Raw genomic sequence first — 23,598 nt, 5'->3', positions numbered from 1 at the left:
TACACTATTATACTGCTTTTTAATGTCTTTAGCATATCAGGCACAGAGAAAATAGGAAGGAATTCACTCAAACCCTCGATTGCAAAATGTTTCAACCCATCATTGCTGATCAAGATTGTGACGTCATTAAACAAGATTGTGATGTCATTAAACAAGATTGAGCAATTGAGCGACTTCTCTTGCATCACCAGTAAGCAAAGCATTCACCCAAAGATAAATTCATATCCAAACATCATCCAGGCCAAACCTAAAATCAATCAATGTTAAATAGAGCAGAGACGACAAAAAAGTTGCTTAGTAAATTTCTCTCTGGTTTAAACTCTGTTCTCTGTTTCCCTTGATACATCAAGCTGAGGCAGGATATGAGCCTGGGGCTACTGGCAGTGCACACAGCATCTGTGTGAATATGATAATACACGACACACAAACCAATCTATTTCTAGAAATTAGGATCCTGACATTTGGATCATCAGCGAGCATGACAAGTCGTCGAGTCTCTTCAAACAACATTTGCTTGCAGCACAAATCCAACCGGTTACATTACTAACATCCTGAGCCACAGACAATTACCCGACTGCCGTACCCTATAAGTAGGGCTGAACACGAGACACAAAATGCTAACTTCTCCCCGGCATCTATTCTAAAACTAGACCCATGCTGGTTCAGTGGTGCCAAGCTTCTCTACTTACCTGTCTCCGGCACCACAGTGTTCAGTACCTCAGTGCTGCTGAGGGTGACCATGCTGCCACAGTGTGTGCAGAGAGCAGTGTACTGTGATCTCTGGCTCGGGACATAGTCAGGCGCCATTCAGAACACACTGTCACACAGGGCAAACTCACTCACTGAGGGGCTTGGTCCAGAACACACAGTGTGAGGCTACACACACACACACACACACACACACACCGGGGGGGGAGTGCACACACAGGAGCGAGTACACACAAGCAAGCATGCAGGCACAAATACATATACACTGTGGGTTGTAGAGCAGAGGCCAGAGCACACACACAGTAAACACACAGTAAACACACAGTAAACACACAGTCAGCATATATATCTTAAAGTATTTCACAACTACGTACAGCACATTGATATTTACTATGGGCCATGATGGTCTTGTCATTATGCTAACAACGCATAATGGCAACTCAAAATGATATGCTCTGAAACATTTAGAAAAAAAATCCCACTTAATCACTAATGATGAGGGAGTCAACTCCTCGTACCATTTCTGAGATTAGATGGGAATAAGTGTGTAAAGACCTAACACTCACTCACTAGTATGATGTCATTGAAAATGGGCAGGGAAAGAGACAAGATCAATTCAAATACTGTCCTCTAGTGTCAGTTTGCTGTTAGTGCCATGTGAGAACATTGTAAAACAGGAAGGATGTCACTGTGTTTGTGTTTACATTGCAATGTGCATGCCATCATAGCGTCAGTTCTAAATAATGACCGAAGGATGCTGAACTTGTAAAACAACATATTCCTTTATCTTTGTCTGTACTGTTCGCTTATATGTTTCCAAATGTCGCTCTCTCTACCACAACACCCTCCTCAAGTCGGTCTTATTAAAAGGATGGAGGGTATGGGGACCGAGTGGCGTTTGTAAAGTTGAATGGTACGGAGGGGGTTCTCCTGACCTGACGTTTGATGTCTAATTAAAACAGATTAAAGATGAACAGAACTGTTATGAACGACTCACAGAGAGCCCTGAGTTCCACTGCGCTGAAAAGAACAGCACACAGGGATTTACAACGACAGGTCCCAACAAGTCAACGAACAAATGGTGCCTCCACAAAAATGCCTCTGAGCCACAAGATCAAACGACTGCCAAAAAAGTGAGACAGACTGCCAATCCTGCCGAGCTTCCCGCCTCCTCCTGCTGTACTGAACAGTCACCTCTGTCTGAACGCCTTGTCACTATTAGACAAGTCAGCACATTACTGGCAGCACTCACTTTAGCTTTTTACAGAGAGAAATAACATGACTACCCAAGTTCTCAAAGCTATCCAGACATATAATGAAGTTGTTTCATATGTGCTTGACTGAAGAGGTCGTTGAACTAGGCCTATTACTGGAAGTGTCAACATATCACTGGTGTAGTGAAGTTACAGGCCAACTTACATCTGCAGAATGAATTTTGGAAGATCATATCATTCTTTACTCTGTTTCTAGTTCCATCAGCTTCTTTCGTTGTCTTTTTACATTTAATACAAAGCAGAGACTATTAGCCAAGGTATTAACAAATACTATATTTGCAGATTAATATTAAGCTTTAAACACACCAGTAAAACCACCACACATTTAGTTGCCGTATTTTCAATGTGGTCCCATTCAAACAAAGGAAACAGGAAAAGGCAAGTCCAAATGGTCTAGTAAGCACTAGGGTGGGGCACCAATTGAGGTTGTCTTTTTGTGTAAAGTCCTATGATCAGTGCTGCTGTGTGCCACCGTAAAAACAACCACTAAGACAAAAGTCTGACTAGTCTGACTGACACAGAACTATACCCTAGACTAGAGTCTGACTGACACAGAACTATACCCTAGACTAGTCTGACTGACAGAACTATACCCTAGACTAGAGTCTGACTGATACAGAACTATACCCTAGACTAGTCTGACTGACACAGAACTATACCCTAGACTAGAGTCTGACTGACACAGAACTATACCCTAGACTAGTCTGACTGACAGAACTATACCCTAGACTAGAGTCTGACTGATACAGAACTATACCCTAGACTAGTCTGACTGACACAGAACTATACCCTAGACTAGAGTCTGACTGACACAGAACTATACCCTAGACTAGAGTCTGACTGACACAGAACTATACCCTAGACTAGTCTGACTGACACAGAACTATACCCTAGACTAGAGTCTGACTGACACAGAACTATACCCTAGACTAGTCTGACTGACACAGAACTATACCCTAGACTAGTCTGACTGACACAGAACTATACCCTAGACTAGAGTCTGACTGACACAGAACTATACCCTAGACTAGAGTCTGACTGACACAGAACTATACCCTAGACTAGTCTGACTGACACAGAACTATACCCTAGACTAGAGTCTGACTGACACAGAACCAGTGTCCACACCCAACACAGTTGGTGACTTGCGACCTTGCTGGTCCCAGACAACAGTCAGAATCTTCTCATCTCTAAGAACGGCACAGTGAGCATCAGCATCAAAAGAACCCAATAGATGTTCTGGACCCAGATTCACAGAACACTTCTAACACAAAAACTTAAGAAGCTTCTTCATTAAGAAAAAAAAAAACTATCTTAAGATTTCATTTTTTTCTTACAGGCTTCTCAAATATCTTCTTGCAAACTTCTTAACAATCTTCTTAAGATGATTGCGACTAGGCAACCAATCTAGCTAGTAATGACAATCATCCTAGCATATTTCAAACTGAGATTACTGTTCTGAAACATGTTCTTCAGTTGAAAACAACCAATACTGAAAGTTTCATATGAAGTTTGTGAATGACTTAAACATGCTCAATTACTTTCATTAGCTTAATCTCTCACTGCCCTGAGTTTAAGACAAGGGTTTAGGTATCTTGGAAATAAAAACGTTTCCAAGAAGAAATCCAAGAACATCATTTTTTTTCTTAGGAAGAAACTTGAGAACATTTCCAATAACTTTATTGAGGAATACACATTAAGTTTAACTTAAGGAAAAAATTGCACTTAAGAACACATTTTTTCTTAATAAGGTTGAATCTGGGCTCTAGACTCTGTAGTTGTGACTTTTCAGTGGCTAACCATTTACATAACCAATAATGCAAAAGAAAGCAAGGAAACTTGTCAGCAATCACAACATGTCAGCAATCACCAAAGCTGCTTATCCATGAAAAACACTTTGTCACCCTATTAGCTCATTCGGTATGAAAGCCTCTTTGCTAAACTTCTCCTTAAATGAACATTTAAGACTTTATTAAGCAGCAGAGAAGTCATGCAGCTTAGACCTCTCTATGGCTCTACCTCGTGTGGTTAGCTGGCAGAAATGCTGTTCTGATTAGTGCTGTTCAAAGGCAATGTGTGTGTGTGAGAGAGAAAGTGTACATGTTTTCCTACATTATCAGGATCACAATGTCCTGACAACTCACCAGAATGTTCTGACAAGGTAGGAAAACAAGATCAAAAATAAATTGTTCAAATGCTATTTTAGGCTTAAGGGTTAGGTTTAGGGTTTGGGGTTAATGTTAGGTTTAGGTTAAGGGTAAGAGTTAGTAGGATTTTGAATGGGAATAAAATAGGATGGGATGGGAATAAAAATGGGAATAAAATCCCTGAAAATTCACAAAAACAAGACTGTGTGCGCGTGCATGCGAGCACAGATTCAAACGCACTCGAGCTAGAATACCTAAACGTGAGTGTGTGTATGTGAGTGAGCATTTGGGTGTGTGTAAGAACACTAGTCAGCTAGCTACAGTAGCTGTCAACACTGGTTAGACTCTCAACGGACACCAGGGTCCACAACAGAGATGCTGCTAGCCTGCTACTGTACCAACCACCACTAAGGTGGGTACACAACTATACCAGAGCCTTAGGCAGTTAAGTTACAATTGATTTGATACTGTAATACTGTGTATTGTATAATAACTTGGTGTTAGTTTGTCTAGCTCATTTGAACTGATCCATGATCTGCTTGTATATAGCCTTGTTATTGTTTTTATTGTGTTACCTTTTCCTTTTCTATTTAGAAAATATTTGTCTTACTTTTTAACTCTGCATTGTTGGGAATGGCCTCGTAAGTAAGCATTTTACTGTAGTCTACACCAGCTGTATTCGGTGCATGTGACCAATAAACTTTGATTTGTCTTGTCCTTACACATTTATTAAGGATGGTGAAGTGCTCAACTAAGTCATTGTGAATATATACTTCATATGTCATAGTTAGAAATGTGTCTACTTAGTCACTGTCTGGACAGTGTTAATAATCATACAAACAACAATGACTGACTGATAAGATGTTAGATTGTGTTTAATGACACTGGGGAAAAGAAGAGGAAGAAGAATTTGTGGATCCAGTTCTGTTTGATATATTGTTTATCAGATTAACTTAATCAGATGAACGGTTTCCTTACCACTAATGGGGAAATTAAGTTGAGATTCAATTTAAAACTAAAAGTTGCACATGCTTATCAGTGGGTTGGTTATACATTTCAAAACACAGCCATCTAGTCTCTGTAGCTCTTTCAAGTACGCTATAGGCCAATCTTTCTCTCAAATCACATCAAATCAAACTTTATTTGTGACATGCGCTGAATACAACAAGTATAGACCTTACCATGAAATGCTAACTGACAAACCCTTAACCAACAGTGCAGTTCAAGAAGAGTTAAGAAAATATTTACCAAGTAGACTAAAATAAAAAGTAATACTAAAAAGTAACACAATAAGAATAACAATGAGGCTATATGCAAGGGGCACCGGTACCGAGTCAGTGTGCGGGGGTACAGGTTAGTTGAGGTAATTTGTACATGTAGGTGGGGGTGAAGTAACTATGCATAGATAATAAACAGTGAGTAGAGCAGTGTACAAAAGGAGGGGGGGGGGCTGTCAATGTAAATTGTCCGGTGGCGATTTTATTAATTGTTCAGCAGTCTCATGGCTTGGGGGTAGAAGCTGTTGAGGAGCCTTTTGGTCCTAGACTTGGCGCTCCGGTACTGCTTGCCGTGCGGTAGCAGAGAAAACAGTCTATAACTTGGGTGACTGGAGTCTCTGATAATTGTATGGGTTTTCCTCTGACACCCCCTATTGTATAGGCCCTGGATGGCAGGAAGCTTGGCCCCAGTGATGTACTGTGTCGTTCACACTACTCTCTGTAGCGCCTTACGGTCAGATGCCAAGCAGTTGCCATAACAGGCGGTGATGCAAAAGGTCAGGATGCTCTTGATGGTGTAGCTGTAGAATCTTTTTGAGGATCTGGGGACCCATGCCAAATCTTTTCAGTCTCCTGCGGGGGAAAAGGTTTTGTCGTGCTCTCTTCACGACTGTCTTGGTATTTTGGACCATGATAGTTTGTTGGTGATGTGGACACCAAGGAACTTGAAACTCTCGACACACTCCACTACAGCCCCGTTAATGTTTTCCTGCAGTCCATGATCAGCTCCTTTGTCTTGCTCACATTGAGGGAGAGGTTGTTGTCCTGGCACCACACTGCCAGTTCTCTGACCTCCTTCCTATACGCCATCTCATCGTTGTCGGTGATCAGGCCTACCACTGTTGTGTTGTCAGCAAATGTAATGATGGTGTTGGAGTCATGTTTGGCCACGCAGTCGTGGGTGAACAGGGAATACAGGAGGGGACTAGGTACACACCCCTGAGGGGCGCCAGTGTTAAGGTTCAGCGTGGCAGACATGTTGTTACCTACTCTTACCACCTGGGGGTGGCCCGTCAGGAAGTCCAGGATCCATTTGCAGAGGGAGGTGTTTAGTCCCTGAGTCCTTAGCTTAGTGATGAGCTTTGTGGGCACTATGGTGTTGAACGCTGAGCTGTAGTCAATGAACAGCATTCTTGCATAGGTGTTCCTTTTGTCCAGGTGAGAAAGGGCAGTGTGGAGTGTGATTGAGATTGCGTCAACTGTAGATCTGTTGGGGCGGTATGTGAATTGGAGTGGGTCTAGGGTGTCCGGGAGGATGCTGTTGATGTGAGCCATCACCAGTCTTTCAAAGCACTTCATGGCTACTGACGTGAGTGCCACGGGGCGGTAATCATTTAAGGAAGGTTATCTTCGCTTCCTTGGGCACAGGGACTATGGTGGTCTGCTTGAAACATGTAGGTATTACAGACTTGGTCAGGGAGAGGTTGAAAATGTCAGTGAAGACACTTGACAGTTGGTCCGCGCATGCTTTGAGTACACGTCCTGGTAATCCATCTGGCCCCGCGGCTTTGCGAATACTGAAAGGTTTTGTTCACATCAGCTACCGAGCGTGTTATCACACAGTCATACAGAACAGCTGGTGCTCTCGTGCATGCTTCAGTGTTTCTTGACTCGAAGCGAGTATAAAAGGCATTTAGCTTTGTCTGGTAGGCTCGTGTGACTGGGCAGCTCGCGTCTGGGTTTCCCTTTGTAATCTGCTATGGAGATGAAGATATACTGATTGAGAGGACTGAAGTGAGATTGTGAATATTTTTGATATATACATAAATTGTTAAATTACTGTCATCTAAAAAATAAAGACAACTACAGTATATCCAAATTCACTAGCACTATTCTTCAGAATTCTGAATTACTGAAGTATTTTACATCCCAGTTTTATTTTCCTTCAAGTTTTGCAGAACATCTTGAGCTACCTAGGAGAACGTTATATAAATGGACTGTTCCATTTTGTTGTTATTATCTACCCTCATCCCTTTTTTTCTTGTGGTTAGGGTTAGTAGAGGGTGATTACAGCACAACAGTGAGGGGCAGAGGAGCACTGTACAGTACAGATGTAGGATCTTAATGTTCACCAGCTACAGCAGAAAAATAATCCTACAGCAACAGGAAATGTGAATTATTACATGGATTATAATTCTTGAACATTCTTGTTGATACATTTTTCTTTAGGGCAAATTTCAAAGTGGAAATTACAAACTTTAGAAGCCTTTTTAAAGCTCAAATACACTACACGTTTGTAATTCTCAGCAACAAAAGAGTGATCAAATTAAGATCCTACATCTGTACAGAGGAGGGGGGCCACCAATTGGAAAATAAAATTGACACAACATTGGCACAAATGGTGGATTCAGAAACAAGGCAGACAGAAACAGCAACAGGTGAACATTCTTTGGATACAGGTATAACAAGGCAAAGTGACAAATAGATACAACATAATTGCACATCAGGTCATGACTTACTTCAGAGAGTTGTGTTAGGAAGTTGTGTTGTTTTTGTGCATTCTGTTAATTCCTCAAGTCAAGCTATTATACAATACAGTGACACTCTCCTAAAGACTTAGGGTTAGTCCCAAATAGCATCCTATTCCTTGTATAGTGCGCTACTTTTGATCAGGGCCCAAAGGGTTCATTATATAGGGGATAACATGCCATTTGGGAGACAGTCTTTGAGGACTGTTTGTCTTTCAACAGAAGCTAATACACTTTAGCAGCCCAATCAGGAGAGATGGGATTCATTGTTACCGGGCAAGCTAGAGGCTGTGGAAAACATACAGTCATTCCCTACATAAAGGACTGCCAACTCCCACTTTAAAATAGCCCAGTTTGTTGTTACATGTCTCTCATAGCTCTAACCCCAGGGGCTCTAGTAGAATAATACAGCTAACCCTACCTTACCAGCAGTGCTCTGCTATAGCCTCTCAGTGAGACAACTGTAGCTGTAGCTAGTGGGGTTGTGTCCTAAAACGGTACCCTATCCCTATAATAGTACACTACTTTTGACCAGAGCCCTATGGGGAACACAGAGTAATGTGTAAGCCACTTGGGACAGCAGAGCAGAATACACCCATGAACACTCTATAGGGCATTATTTGTATGTCGTTTTCTCAGTCTAAAATCATATGTTTAACAGTTCTAAATACAGGAGCTTAGTCACCACTTCTATCAACGGAAGCATTGATGTGATGGGAAGTAAAACATTGCCTACAGATTTACAGAAAGAAATGGTTGTGAGAAAATATTGCCTTGTAACATGAATGTATAGAAGAAATGTATATTGGAAAGTCCCCTCATCAACACAGCCAACTAGCCATCCTTACTCTACTACAAATCAGTAACTGATACCGGTCTGCAAGCCATCCTTTACACTTCAGTTTCCCTTCATGATAAATTCTTGTGACTGACTCTTTATCTGTCACTGGTCTCAGGGTTCAAATTAGCAGTCCAGCTGTCCAGAGCCCATCGGTCATCACTCAGTCCACACACACAGAATCAGCTGTCTGCAGAGTGGGTGTTTATCTCTATGAGGTCAAGACTATCTATGAAGCATGTGGGACAGAATGACTGGAATGGACACTGTTCTCCTGAAGACAGGCTGGGAAGACCCAGGAAGGAAAACAATGATACTCCCCTCACGTAATCTACTGTTCTGTACTGTACTGTACAGTTCAGTATGAGGCCAACTGTTTTCTGTATAGAAGACAAAACTAAAGATTCCTTCAATAGTGGATTAGATTACAGCAAGGCAACAATACTGTAGGACATGATGATAATGCTGATGCAGACATTCACTCAGAAACACTCTCTCACACATTCACTCAAACACACTATTTCACACACACAAATTCTCACAACTAATTCGGTCATGCGCAAATGCGGCCTTGCCAGATATTGTACAGGGGATAAACTGACTGGCTGACTGACTAGAACTGACTGACTCCTAGCTAGCTACCACTCTAGTGGAAGGCATCTCTGGTACAATGGCCACAGTGTGTAGTCCAGTCCAGACCAGCTCTGGAGAGAGCAGGGCGATCAGCCTGGAACAGAGTTAGCACTGTGACTGTGGCTGTCTCCCTCCTCTCCTCCACCCTCTTTACCCAACCATACCAGACCCACACACCTCCTCCCTCCATCACACCATCTATGATAGCCTCCTTTACTTCAACAATCTCTTCCCTCCCTCACTTCACTTCACCTCACCAACCACTCTTCCTTTTCCTACAAACACATACGCAACACTCCACCCAAGATAATAATATACATTTTTACTCCTTCCTAGTCATCTGTTTCCATCTCACTTCCTAGATGTTATTCTTCCTGTCAGTGGGAAATGGTGACATAGCTCTCTCTGTCTATCTCTCTCTCTGGAAACCCCACTGCCTGAGAGAGAAAGACAGAGAGAGAGATAGAGAGGAAGAAGAAGGTGATAGTTCACAGTCATCTCAAAACAGGGATGTGCAGAAAGAGAGAGCTCAACCGGCTTGGAGAACCATTCCATGTCATTTCATGCCATCAGCTGTTTTATTCATTCAGGAGCCCCTCTTATGGACAAAACATGAACTGCCAGTGATAACACATAACAGCTGTGTTTTTGCAAACGGGGTTAAATTGAGGTTGTCTGTGAACACTAGATTGTGAACACTAGATTGTGAACACTAGATTGTGAACACTAGATTTGATTTCTTTCACTTTGTATTTCAGTTTGTTCCCAGGCCAAAATCCAATCCAACAAAACAAGCCGTGAATGAATTCCATTCCTTCCAGGAATATAGAGGAGACTTTAGGCAAAGATGTCCCATATTTCCAGGGTGTTTGAGATTATGATGATGATATCAGTCCTGAGTCCCGTGGTCTAGTGGAGCGTATCACTACTAAACTGTTTCCCGCCACATGCAGGTACACAGTCACAAAGAAGTGCACCCCAAAATTACACACACGCATTCTCCCTGCCCACGCATTCTCCCTGCCCACGCATTCTCCCTGCCCACGCATTCTCCCTGCCCACGCATTCTCCCTGCCCACGCATTCTCCCTGCCCACGCATTCTCCCTGCCCTGTCATGTATTGTCATGTTGTGTCTTGTTTCTGTCCTTTCTCTTCACCCTGTCTCCCTCTGCTGGTCGTTTTAGGTTACCTTTTCTCCCCCTCTTTCCCCCAGCTGTTCCTTGTCTCCTCCTAACTACCTCGTCACCCCTTTTCCCACCTGTTCCCTTTTTCCCTCTGATTAGTCCTCTATATCTCTCTCTGTTTTTGTTTCTGTCTTTGTCGGATTCTTGTTTGTGTTATTCATGCCTGAACCAGACTATCGTCATGTTTGCTGCAACCTTGTCCTGTCCTGTCGGAATCTGCCGGTCCATCTGAGCCTACGTTTGTTTGTTATTAAAGAAGCTCTGTTTACGTTAATTCGCTTTTGGGTCCTCATTCACGCACCGTAACAGAAGAATCCGACCAAGAATGGACCCAGCGACTTCGGATCCTCTCCACTCAGCCGTCGAGATCCAGGGAGCGATGCTAGGCAGACACGAGCAGGAATTGTCTGCTGCTCGACATGCCGTTGAGACCCTGGCCACCCAAGTCTCCAACCTCACAGAACAGGTTCACCATCTCCGCCTCGATCCACCGGCCACTTCCAGGGCTTTCGAATCTCCGGAGCCCAGAATCAATAACCCGCCGTGTTACTCTGGGGAGCCCACTGAATGCCGCTCGTTCCTCACCCAGTGTGATATTGTGTTTTCTCTCCAGCCCAACACTTACTCCAGGAGCACTGCTCGTGTCGCCTACGTCATATCTCTCCTTACTGGACGGGCTCGTGAGTGGGGCACGGCAATCTGGGAGGCAAGGGCTGAGTGTACTAACCAGTATCAGGACTTTAAGGAGGAGATGATACGGGTTTTTGATCGATCTGTTTTGGGGGAGGAGGCTTCCAGGGTCCTGTCTTCCCTATGTCAAGGTAATCGATCCATAACAGACTACTCTATTGAGTTTCGCACTCTTGCTGCCTCCAGTGGCTGGAACGAGCCGGCTTTGCTCGCTCGTTTTCTGGAGGGTCTCCGCGCAGAGGTAAAGGATGAGATTCTCTCCCGGGAGGTTCCTTCCAGCGTGGATTCCTTGATTGAACTCGCTATTCGCATTGAGCGACGGGTTGATCTTCGTCACCGAGCTCGTGGAAAGGAGCTTGCGTTCTCCGTTGCCCCCCTCTCCGCATCACTACCATCTTCCTCTGCCGGCTCGGGTGCTGAGCCTATGCAGCTGGGAGGTATCCGCATCTCGACTAAGGAGATGGAACGGAGAATCACCAACCGCCTCTGTCTCTATTGCGGTTCTGCTGGTCATTTTGTCACTTCATGTCCAGTAAAAGCCAGAGCTCATCAGTAAGCGGAGGGCTACTGGTGAGCGCTACTACTCCTGTCTCTCCTTCAAGATCCTGCACTACCTTGTCGGTCCATCGACGCTGGACCGGTTCGTCAGCTTCCTGCAGTGCCTTAATAGACTCTGGGGCGGAGGGCTGTTTTATGGACGAGACCTGGGCTCGGGAACATGACATTCCTCTCAGACAGTTAAGGGAGTCCACGGCCTTGTTCGCCCTGGATGGTAGTCCTCTCCCCAGGATTCAGCGTGAGACGCTACCTTTAACCCTCACTGTTTCTGGTAATCATAGCGAAACCATTTCTTTTTAAATTTTTCGTTCACCTTTTACACCTGTTGTTTTGGGCCATCCCTGGCTAGTTTGTCATAATCCTTCCATTAATTGGTCTAGTAATTCTATCCTCTCCTGGAACGTCTCTTGTCATGTGAAATGTTTAATGTCTGCTATCCCTCCTGTTTCCTCTGTCTCTTCTTCACAGGAGGAGCCTGGTGATTTGACAGGGGTGCCGGAGGAATATCACGATCTGCGCACGGTGTTCAGTCGGTCCAGGGCCACCTCTCTTCCTCCACACCGGTCGTATGATTGTAGTATTAATCTCCTTCCGGGAACCACTCCCCCCCCTACTCTCTGTCGGCTCCCGAACGTAAGGCTCTCGAAGATTATTTGTCTGTAGCTCTTGCCGCCGGTACCATAGTCCCCTCCTCCTCTCCCGCCGGAGCGGGGTTTTTTTTTGTTAAGAAGAAGGACGGGTCCCTGCGCCCCTGCATAGATTATCGAGGGCTGAATGACATAACAGTGAAGAATCGTTATCCGCTTCCTCTTATGTCTTCAGCCTTCGAGATCCTGCAGGGAGCCAGGTTTTTCACTAAGTTGGACCTTCGTAACGCTTACCATCTCGTGCGCATCAGGGAGGGGGACGAGTGGAAGACGGCGTTTAACACTCCGTTAGGGCACTTTGAATACCGGGTTCTTCCTTTCGGCCTCGCTAACGCTCCAGCTGTCTTTCAGGCATTAGTCAATGATGTCCTGAGAGACATGCTGAACATCTTTGTTTTCGTTTACCTTGACGATATCCTGATTTTTTTCACCGTCACTCCAGATTCATGTTCAGCACGTTCGACGTGTCCTCCAGCGCCTTTTAGAGAATTGTCTTTTTGTGAAGGCTGAGAAGTGCTCTTTTCATGCCTCCTCCGTCACATTTCTCGGTTCTGTTATTTCCGCTGAAGGCATTAAGATGGATCCCGCTAAGGTCCAAGCTGTCATTGATTGGCCCGTCCCTAGGTCACGCGTCGAGCTGCAGCGCTTTCTCGGCTTCGCGAACTTCTATCGTCGTTTCATCCGTAATTTCGGTCAGGTGGCAGCCCCTCTCACAGCCCTTACTTCTGTCAAGACGTGCTTTAAGTGGTCCGTTTCCGCCCAGGGAGCTTTTGATCTCCTCAAGAATCGTTTTACATCCGCACCTATCCTTGTTACACCTGACGTCACTAGACAGTTCGTTGTCGAGGTTGACGCGTCAGAGGTGGGCGTGGGAGCCATTCTTTCTCAGCGCTCCCTCTCTGACGACAAGGTCCACCCTTGCGCGTATTTTTCTCATCGCCTGTCGCCGTCGGAACGTAACTATGATGTGGGAAACCGCGAACTGCTCGCCATCCGCTTAGCCCTAGGCGAATGGCGACAGTGGTTGGAGGGGGCGACCGTTCCTTTTGTCGTTTGGACTGACCATAGGAACCTTGAGTACATCCGTTCTGCCAAACGACTTAATGCGCGTCAGGCGCGCTGGGCGCTGTTTTTCGCTCGTTTCGAGTTCGTGATTTCTTATCGTCCGGGCTCTAAGAACACCAAGCTTGATGCTTTATCTCGTCTCTTCAGTTCTTCAGTAGCCTCCACTGACCCCGAGGGGATTCTCCCTGAGGGGCGTGTTGTCGGGTTGACTGTCTGGGGAATTGAGAGGCAGGTAAAGCAAGCACTCACTCAAACTCCGTCGCCGCGCGCTTGTCCTAGGAACCTTCTTTTCGTTCCTGTTCCTACTCGTCTGGCCGTTCTTCAGTGGGCTCACTCTGCCAAGTTAGCCGGCCACCCTGGCGTTCGGGGTACGCTTGCTTCCATTCGCCAGCGTTTTTGGTGGCCCACCCGGGAGCATGACACGCGTCGCTTCGTGGCTGCTTGTTCGGTCTGCGCGCAGACTAAGTCCGGTAACTCCCCTCCTGCCGGCCGTCTCAGGCCGCTTCCCATTCCCTCTCGACCGTGGTCTCACATCGCCTTAGATTTTGTCACCGGACTGCCTTCGTCAGCGGGGAAGACTGTTATTCTTACGGTTGTCGACAGGTTCTCTAAGGCGGCTCATTTTATTCCCCTTGCTAAGCTTCCTTCTGCTAAAGAGACGGCACAAATCATCATCGAGAATGTTTTCAGAATTCATGGCCTTCCATCAGACGTCGTTTCGGACAGAGGTCCGCAATTCACGTCTCAATTTTGGAGGGAGTTTTGCCGTTTGATTGGGGCTTCCGTCAGTCTCTCTTCCGGCTTTCACCCCCAGTCTAACGGTCAAGCAGAACGGGCCAATCAGACTATTGGTCGCATCTTACGCAGTCTTTCTTTTCGCAACCCTGCGTCTTGGTCAGAACAGCTCCCCTGGGCAGAATACGCCCACAACTCGCTTCCTTCGTCTGCGACCGGGCTATCTCCTTTTCAGAGTAGCCTCGGGTACCAGCCTCCGCTGTTCTCATCTCAGTTCGCCGAGTCCAGCGTCCCCTCCGCTCAGGCTTTTGTCCAACGTTGCGAGCGCACCTGGAAGAGGGTCAGGTCTGCACTTTGCCGTTATAGGGCGCAGACTGTGAGGGCTGCTAATAAGCGTAGAACTAAGAGTCCTAGATATTGTCGCGGTCAGAGAGTTTGGCTCTCCACTCAGAACCTTCCCCTTAAGACAGCTTCTCGCAAGTTGACCCCGCGGTTCATTGGTCCGTTCCGTATTTCTCAGATCATTAATCCTGTCGCAGTTCGACTTCTTCTTCCGCGATATCTTCGTCACGTCCACCCGGTCTTCCATGTCTCCTGTGTCAAGCCCGTTCTTCGCGCCCCCGCTCGTCTTCCCCCCCCCCCCCATCCTTGTCGAGGGCGCACCCATCTACAGCATTGGACATGCGTCCTCGGGGCCGTGGTCATCAGTACCTAGTAGATTGGGAGGGGTACGGTCCTGAGGAGAGGAGTTGGGTTCCCTCTCGGGACGTGCTGGACCGTGCGCTGATCGATGATTTCCTCCGTTGCCGCCAGGTTTCCTCCTCGAGTGCGCCAGGAGGCGCTCGGTGAGTGGGGGGGTACTGTCATGTATTGTCATGTTGTGTCTTGTTTCTGTCCTTTCTCTTCACCCTGTCTCCCTCTGCTGGTCGTTTTAGGTTAACTTTTCTCCCCCTCTTTCCCCCAGCTGTTCCTTGTCTCCTCCTAACTACCTCGTCACCCCTTTTCCCACCTGTTCCCTTTTTCCCTCTGATTAGTCCTCTATATCTCTCTCTGTTTTTGTTTCTGTCTTTGTCGGATTCTTGTTTGTGTTATTCATGCCTGAACCAGACTATCGTCATGTTTGCTGCAACCTTGTCCTGTCCTGTCGGAATCTGCCGGTCCATCTGAGCCTACGTTTGTTTGTTATTAAAGAAGCTCTGTTTACGTTAATTCGCTTTTGGGTCCTCATTCACGCACCGTAACATGCCCACGCATTCTCCCTGCCCACGCATTCTCCCTGCCCACGCATTCTCCCTGCCCACGCATTCTCCCTGCCCACGCATTCTCCCTGCCCACGCATTCTCCCTGCCCACGCATTCTCCCTGCCCACGCATTCTCCCTGCCCACGCATTCTCCCTGCCCACGCATTCTCCCTGCCCACGCATTCTCCCTGCCCACGCATTCTCCCTGCCCACGCATTCTCCCTGCCCACGCATTCTCCCTGCCCACGCATTCTCCCTGCCCACGCATTCTCCCTGCACACGCATTCTCCCTGCCCACGCATTCTCCCTGCCCACGCATTCTCCCTGCCGATGCATTCTCCCTGCCGACGCATTCTCCCTGCCGACGCATTCTCCCTGCCCACGCATTCTCCCTGCCCACGCATTCTCCCTGCCCACGCATTCTCCCTGCCCACGCATTCTCCCTGCCCACGCACTCTCCCTGCCCACGCACTCTCCCTGCCCACGCACTCTCCCTGCCCACGCATTCTCCCTGCCCACGCATTCTCCCTGCCCACGCATTCTCCCTGCCCACGCATTCTCCCTGCCCACGCATTCTCCCTGCCCACGCATTCTCCCTGCCCACGCATTCTCCCTGCCCACGCATTCTCCCTGCCCACGCATTCTCCCTGCCCACGCATTCTCCCTGCCCACGCATTCTCCCTGCCCACGCATTCTCCCTGCCCACGCATTCTCCCTGCCAGTAATGAATGGAAGGCCAGGCAGGGGTAGGTCTGTGTGCCTGGCTGGCCAGCCTCTGATGGTGGTGTATTCATTACCCTGGCAGTAATGAATGGAAGGCCAGGCAGGGGTAGGTCTGTGTGCCCGGCCGGCCAGCCTGTGATGGTGGTATATTCATTACCCTGGCAGTAATGAATGGAAGGCCAGGCTGGGGTACGTCTGTGTGCCCGGCCGGCCAGCCTGTGATGGTGGTGTATTCATTACCGTGGCAGTAATGGATGGAAGGCCAGGCAAGGGTAGGTCTGTGTGCCCGGCCGGCCAGCCTGTGATGGTGGTGTATTCATTACCCTGGCAGTAATGGATGGAATGCCAGGCAGGGGTAGGTCTGTGTGCCCGGCCGGCCAGCCTGTGGTTTTGTGTGGGTGCTTCATTATGAGGCAGCTCCCTTTTAATAAAGCTATCCTTTCTCTCCCTCATACAGCAGACTCACGCCTGGTCGGTTCCCATGTCAGCCTTGCATATCAGCAGTCTCATATAATCCTGCCCCCTGGCTACAAACTCCTCTCCTCTCCACCTAGGAGTGGTTTATCCACTTTCCCAAACTTGATACAGAAGCAAATTGAGAAACTGAAAGAGGGACTAGAACTAGATTTACAGCTGAGATAGACTGAGAGAAAGAAAAAGCTGTTTCTCACTGGTTTAACAGCCTGCTTAACCCCTTTGTGTGGAAAATAAATAAACGCTATGCACAAAGAGTGCTCCATCTTTTGTCAGATGGAACACTTGAGGCCTAAGCAGGGCTGGTCCCCCTGCCTCTCCGCCCACTCTACCCCCTCCCCCTCACCCCCCCACCCTTGCCCCTCCAATTATTTTCCCTTTGTCACCACAGACATATTTGGCATGAGGGGGCTCATGATGGGGTAATCTTCCTGAGTCTGTCCTGAATCTCTGAAATCCCACGATAACACTCCACAGAAAATTCCCTGAGCTGTCAAAAATAGGCTGGAAAACTCTCTGCCAGGAAAGGAAATCTGCCAGGTAGGTTGGAGGATTGCCATGGTAAACATACAACCAGCTGTTCCGTCTCAGCCAGCCCCCAGGACAATGTAAAGCATTCCCACAACTTCTCCTCAGGTCACACTCATAACAACACACTATAGAAAACATCTCATTAACTTCACATTTCTAGACAGTTCTCTTAGTAAATAGGACAACCTACTTGTAAAGAGTTGAGGAACAGTTATCTGTCTGTTCTTCCAAGCAGTTCTTAGTTAACAAGACAACTATGTTGTTCTACTTTGTAAAGAGTTGAGAGGAACAGTTGTCTGAGAAAGAGCGAGAGAGAGAGAGAGAGACTCACCATCAGAGCTGACAGTGTCTAGATGTCCAGGGTGTCCCCCCTGTCCTGTGTCTCTGTAGTCCACCCAGTTAATTCCTTCCAGGCTGTCATAGTTGGACGTAGCGCTGTCCTCCACCGGTACCACTGTGAAATGGGGCATATTTTCATCCGCTGGGTAGGCCCTGATGCTAATAATCCTCAGTATCTCCGGATAGGCATTCAACAGCTAATGGTTAGCACTGTCCTGACAGTCTTGATCAGCCAGCTGAACTCCCAGGCAGTCAGTCAGTACTACTAATCTCAGCAGCATTCCACTACCCTGCGCTCACTTCCTCTGAGCACATTACCATACCATAGCCCTGCCCCCTCTACCAGCCCCGACCAGGCCGGCCTCCTGGGCTCCTTGTGTGAATAAAAGAGGTGCTGCCTGTCATGTAGCCTGGGAAACTCAGTCTGGCAGGGGAGGAGAGGACTCTGAGACACAGTCAGTGTCCCACTGTCGTCAGCACCACTGACTCATATCATATACTCAGTGGTCATATACTGAGAGAGAGGGAGAAAAGAGGGACAGCAGGGAAACCCATTCCATGGCCATGTTGTTAATTGACCCTCTCCACACTGAACACTTTCTCTCTCGCTCTCTCTCTATCTCTCTCTCTATCTCTCTCTCGCACACGCACGCACGCACGCACGCACGCACGCACGCACACACACACACACACACACACACACACACACAGAGAGACAGTCCTCTGTGTATGTGGGTCTTGACCAAAACACACACACAACTCTGAGACGTGGCAGTTTGGAAAATAATCAAATTAACCAAGTGTTTGTTTGAGAGAGAACAGAGAGCGAGCGAGAAAGAGATGACAGAACGAGAGAGAGAGAGATAAAGAGACGAGTGAGTGAGAGAGAGCGAGACGGAGAGAGAAATAAATAAAAAGAGAGACGAAAGAGAGAGTGAGGGAGTGCGAGAGAGAAAGCATGTAACACAGCCCCTGCGTTTGGCATAAGCAGAGGAAAATATGACACAGTGAACTACCCAACTCTCCCCCTCCTATTCCTACAAACAACATAATGCTGATGTCATATCAGCCTTTGACCTGAGGAACAGACAGCAACATCCTGTGTATTCCTAAACTGTGTAGGCCTACGATATAAATGACTCTGCTTTCCTTTTAGGCATTATAGCTGTAATACAATACAGTAAAATTATACAGTACAATTACTGTATACAGTAAAATAAACATGAACGGAATCTTTACAACAGAATCTTTACAGCGTCTTTACCACAACGACCCAACCCAAAGCATCAGTAACAGACTGCAGCTGGAAGAAAAACCTCATGTGCTCTCATGTCTTTGGCACTCCTCCCTAAGGCCCTCTTTTATTTTCCAAATCTACCTTATTTAAAAAATAAAATCAATATATATACTGTATATATATATATATATATATTTCACCAGAAATAGCTAGCCTTAGCTTTCCTAACTGACTGTGTATATTGAAAAGTTGCACATCGTGGGGACTATTTGAAGCTAGTGCAGTGCGCCACAGGATGTTTTGTGCTGGTCAAGGGCAGTCAAGTCTGGAGTGAACCAAGGGCGATATCTGTTCTTAGTTCTGAATTTTTTGAAAGGGGCATGCTTATTTAAGATTTTGAGGAAGGCATATTTGAAGAACAACCAGGCATCCTCTACTGACAGGATGAGGTCAATATCCTTCCAGGATACCTGGGCCAGGTCGATTAGAAAGGCCTGCTCGCAGAAGTGTTTTAGGGAGCGTTTGACAGTGATGAGGGGTGGACGTTTGACTTTGGACCCATAACGAACGCAGGCAATGAGGCAGTGATCGCTGAGATCCTGGTTGAAAACAGCAGAGGTCTATTTAGGGGGCAAGTTGGTCAGGATATCTATGAGGGTGCCCATGTTTACGGATTTGGAGTTGTACCTGGTAGGTTCCTTGATAATTTGTCCGAGATTAAGGGCATCTATTTTAGATTGTAGGACGGGGTGGCCAGGGTGTTAAGCATATCCCAGTTTAGGTCACCTAACAGTACGAGCTCTGACGATAGATGGGGGGTAATCAATTCACATATGGTTTCCAGGGCACAGCTGGGAGCTGAGGGGGGTCTATAACAAGCGGCAACAGTGAGAGACTTATTTCTGGATTTTTAAAAGTAGTAGCTCGAATTGTTTGGGCATAGACCTGGATAGTAGGACAGAACTCTGCAGGCTATCTCTACAGTAGATTGCAACTCCGCCCCCTTTGGCAGTTCTATCTTGACGGAAAATGTTGTAATTGGGGATGGAAATTTCAGAATTTTTTATGGCCTTCCTAAGCCAGGATTCAGACACGGCTCGGACATCAGGGTTGGCGGAGTGTGCTAAAGCAGTGAATAAAGCAAACTTAGGGACGAGGCTTCTGATGTTAACATGCATGAACCCAAGGCTTTTATAGTTACAGAAGTCAGCAAATGAGAGCGCCTGGGGACACACAGGGCCTGGGTTAACCTCTACATCACAATAGGAACAGAGGAGTAGGATAAGGGTACGGCTAAAGGCTGTCATGTAGTAAGCTTTACCCTACAGGTAATTCCATGGTAATGATGCTGAGAATCCAATTTTTCACTTTAAAATGTGTCAAACAAAAAACAATGATGATTACCTAACTTTGCATCTGCACTGTTCTTCAAATACATGTTTTTTTTGTCAAATTTTCTTTGGAAATTGTTAAAAGTAGTCCTTGTGCATAGAGTTGTATGGTTTGTTTAACTTTGTAATCATTGTTTTTTGTTTGACATAAATTTAAAGTGAAATGTTGGGTACTGTGACATTAAAGTAACAATGTAAATTATAGGCAAGAAAATGTAGGCCTACTGTAAATATAAATAGCCTACAAATACATTTTTACCCATAATCCAGAACAGGCCAGATTAGTTGTGCGTTGCATGGCATATATTTAAGATATCAGGGGAACTAACCTTAAGTAACATAAATATCTTTCCTTCTCTCTTTCACTGAGAGCCAGAAGTCCCCAGGAAGACAGATCACAGGGCCTACAGCAGCCTGTAATTACAGAGGCCCATTAAACGTCCTATTTTAAGTCATTTGAGCTCTACTCTTCTGCTCTCTTTGGACTTCTGGGGCCTCTGTAGAAAACGGTGTCACAGTTGGTAAAGCATGGGGCACTTACAAGTTGCAATACCAGGGTTATGGGTTCAATTCTCGTTGGGGTCACTCAAGACTCACCTGTACGGAAATGTTTGCGCTCACTCAATACTGTAAGGTACTTTGGATAAAAACATCTTCTAAATAGCACATACTATTATTGTTATATTATGTAGTGGATGTCATGGGTTTAGATATTTACCCCCTTCTATCTTCTTGCACAACAGCCAAAACTGACAGTTTTCCGTTTATGGTTGACAGTTCAATGACAGTTCAATGACTGTGTTTGAAAGTCTGACTTTCTTGCGTAATCCAGGCAATGCTGGCAATGTCACATATCGTACTTTGGCCTGCCTAGTAACAGTAACAATAATAAGCAGATCAGTTCAATATACAGTACATTGTGTATTTAAGTTCAATTCAGTAATACAGAATCTGTTTCAATAGACCTTTTTGGGTCCAAATATCAGACCTGAGCCCAAATACTAATTCAAATATCTCAATTACTTTCACATACATTCGAAGTAAGTATTCAGATGTATTTTATTTGAAAAGACAAGTAGTTGAAAATGTTTATGTATTTGGAAAGACCCTTGGAAAGTATTTGAAATACTCAAATACACTGATTCAAATACACTCCCATGCAGGTATTTGAAAATAGTATTTGAAATAAGTATTTGAGAATCCTGTCATATACATTTTGGCAGACCTTTGGTTTTTACAAGTAACATTTAAAATGCTCCAATAAAAGTACTTGTTTTGTGCTGTGTATTTGAACATATTTTAAATACCAGATACTCAAATACATATGTATTTGAACCCTGGTCTGCTAAATATACATTGACAAAATAATTACTCCGAATGAAAGCGGTGGTCCTTTGTCGAACATTCGGTAGCACTTTACTTTACAGCCCGGAATAAAGTGATTACATGGAACAGTATGGTAACAAGTTAGTTACTCACAGTTCATTCATTCAGTAGTATTACCCAGCCTTCTAAACTAATTGTCACCTCTGTGTCTCCCCAGCTCCCCATCAAACATTTCCCAGTTCTTCACACAGACTCTCTCTCTCTCTCGTCTCCACTGACAGAAGCCTTTGACGTAGTAGAGGAGAGGTTTTTCCTAACTACTCGCCTACGTTGCATTTACCATGCCTGTCCTGGAGTGTAATTGCCACCGGGATGCCAGTGAAAGGCCATATAAGCTTTGGCCCGGACTACCCAGCCTCAGCCTGCCAAGCCCTTACCCAAGCCCTAGCCACAGTCCCTGCTCCAGCCCCAGCTCCTAGGCACAACCCCAGCTTCAGCCCACTGCTCACTGTGTACAGCACATGTCAAACTCATTCCTTGTACTTGATTGATGAGGTCACTAATTAGTAAGGAACTCCCCTCACCTGGTTGTCTAGGTCTTAATTGAAAGGAAAAAACAAAAACCAGCAGACACTAGACACTTATGTACAGACATTCACAGCAGGAAGTGACTTGACTAAAGGAGCTGCTGGACATAGTTCTCCACGGCACAATCTCTTGTATAGACCTAGTGTGGCATTTCCTCAGGGTAGAGCAGAGCTATGAACGTGTGCCTTGTGATGTGGTGCAGATCAGGGGGTTAGAGCAAGGCCACTGTTAACTTATGGTTAGTGCAAACAGAAGCAAACAGAAGCTTTGAACAAGCAGCAAAGCCATGTGTGGGAGATAAGCTCTTGATTAGTTGTCTGTGTCATCTTCTAGCGCCCTCTTTTGGATAAATAACAAAGTACAGTACCTTGACAATCATGAATGAATTCTGTGCTTGACAGATATGTCTAAAGAAAAGCCCATACTAAAACAAACTATTGCTTTAAGACAACAAAGGCTTGTTTTATCATTAACAAGATTAAACAAACTCTGGGAATTATGTCATACTACTGACACTACAACTGACACTACCAACTGACACTACCAACTGAGAAGTAAACTTCAAGCAACGTTTACCATGAGGTGAGACTATAAACCAACTGTTCTGAACACACAAGTCTACAAGCCAGTGGGCAAATCTATTCAAAGTGGTCAAGAACATTTCCCCCCAATAAGACTTCTACATCATTAACAGTAAACCTAGAGGTCAACAATAGGACTTCTACATCAGTAACAGTAAACCTAGAGGTCAACAATAGGACTTCTACATCATTAACAGTAAACCTAGAGGTCAACAATAGGACTTCTACATCAGTAACAGTAAACCTAGAGGTCAACAATAGGACTTCTACATCATTAACAGTAAACCTAGAGGTCAATAATATGACTTCTACATGATTAACAGTAAACAAAGAGGTCAACAATAGGACTTCTACATCATTAACAGTAAACCTAGAGGTCAACAATAGGACTTCTACATCAGTAACAGTAAACCTAGAGGTCAATAATAGGACTTCTACATCAGTAACAGTAAACCTAGAGGTCAACAATAGGACTTCTACATGATTAACAGTAAACCTAGAGGTCAATAATAGGACTTCTACATCATTAACAGTAAACCTAGAGGTCAACAATAGGACTTCTACATCAGTAACAGTAAACCTAGAGGTCAATAATAGGACTTCTACATCAGTAACAGTAAACCTAGAGGTCAACAATAGGACTTCTACATGATTAACAGTAAACCTAGAGGTCAATAATAGGACTTCTACATCATTAACAGTAAACCTAGAGGTCAACAATAGGACTTCTACATCAGTAACAGTAAACCTAGAGGTCAATAATAGGACTTCTACATCATTAACAGTAAACCTAGAGGTCAACAATAGGACTTCTACATCATTAACATTACTTTCAAAGCTACTGTCTGAAATTATACAAAAGTTCTGGAGCATCACTTTAATGTTATGTGAGCGTTACTAACCCATTGATCAAAATGTTGTTCTTGCCATTCTCCACCCCCG

General features: G+C 45.5%; 1 protein-coding gene across 3 annotated transcripts in view; it reads right to left on the bottom strand.

Moving 5' to 3' along the window:
* The window catches only part of LOC110506752 (solute carrier family 12 member 4), a 48,308-nt gene extending 29,348 nt beyond the window's left edge, over positions 1-18,960 (bottom strand). The window contains exon 1 of one of the 3 annotated variants that reach the window (XR_002471029.3): positions 17,526-18,958. Coding sequence is in view for 2 of the 3 variants with exons in the window: in XM_021586594.3 (XP_021442269.3) it covers positions 17,526-17,664 (139 nt within the window). In the remaining variant the exon portion in view is untranslated. Of the gene's footprint in view, positions 1-689; positions 851-17,525 lie in introns of those variants that run through there. The other 2 variants (XM_021586594.3, XM_021586595.3) reach the window with 2 other exon arrangements.
* Positions 18,961-23,598: the final 4,638 nt, after the last annotated feature.

The sequence above is a fragment of the Oncorhynchus mykiss genome, chromosome 26 (genome assembly GCF_057628025.1).
Source record: "Oncorhynchus mykiss isolate SJ-2025 chromosome 26, ASM5762802v1, whole genome shotgun sequence".
Classification (NCBI taxonomy): domain Eukaryota; kingdom Metazoa; phylum Chordata; class Actinopteri; order Salmoniformes; family Salmonidae; genus Oncorhynchus; species Oncorhynchus mykiss.
Note: the sequence above shows the minus strand (reverse complement) of the source record. Positions and strands in the feature narration are given on the sequence as shown.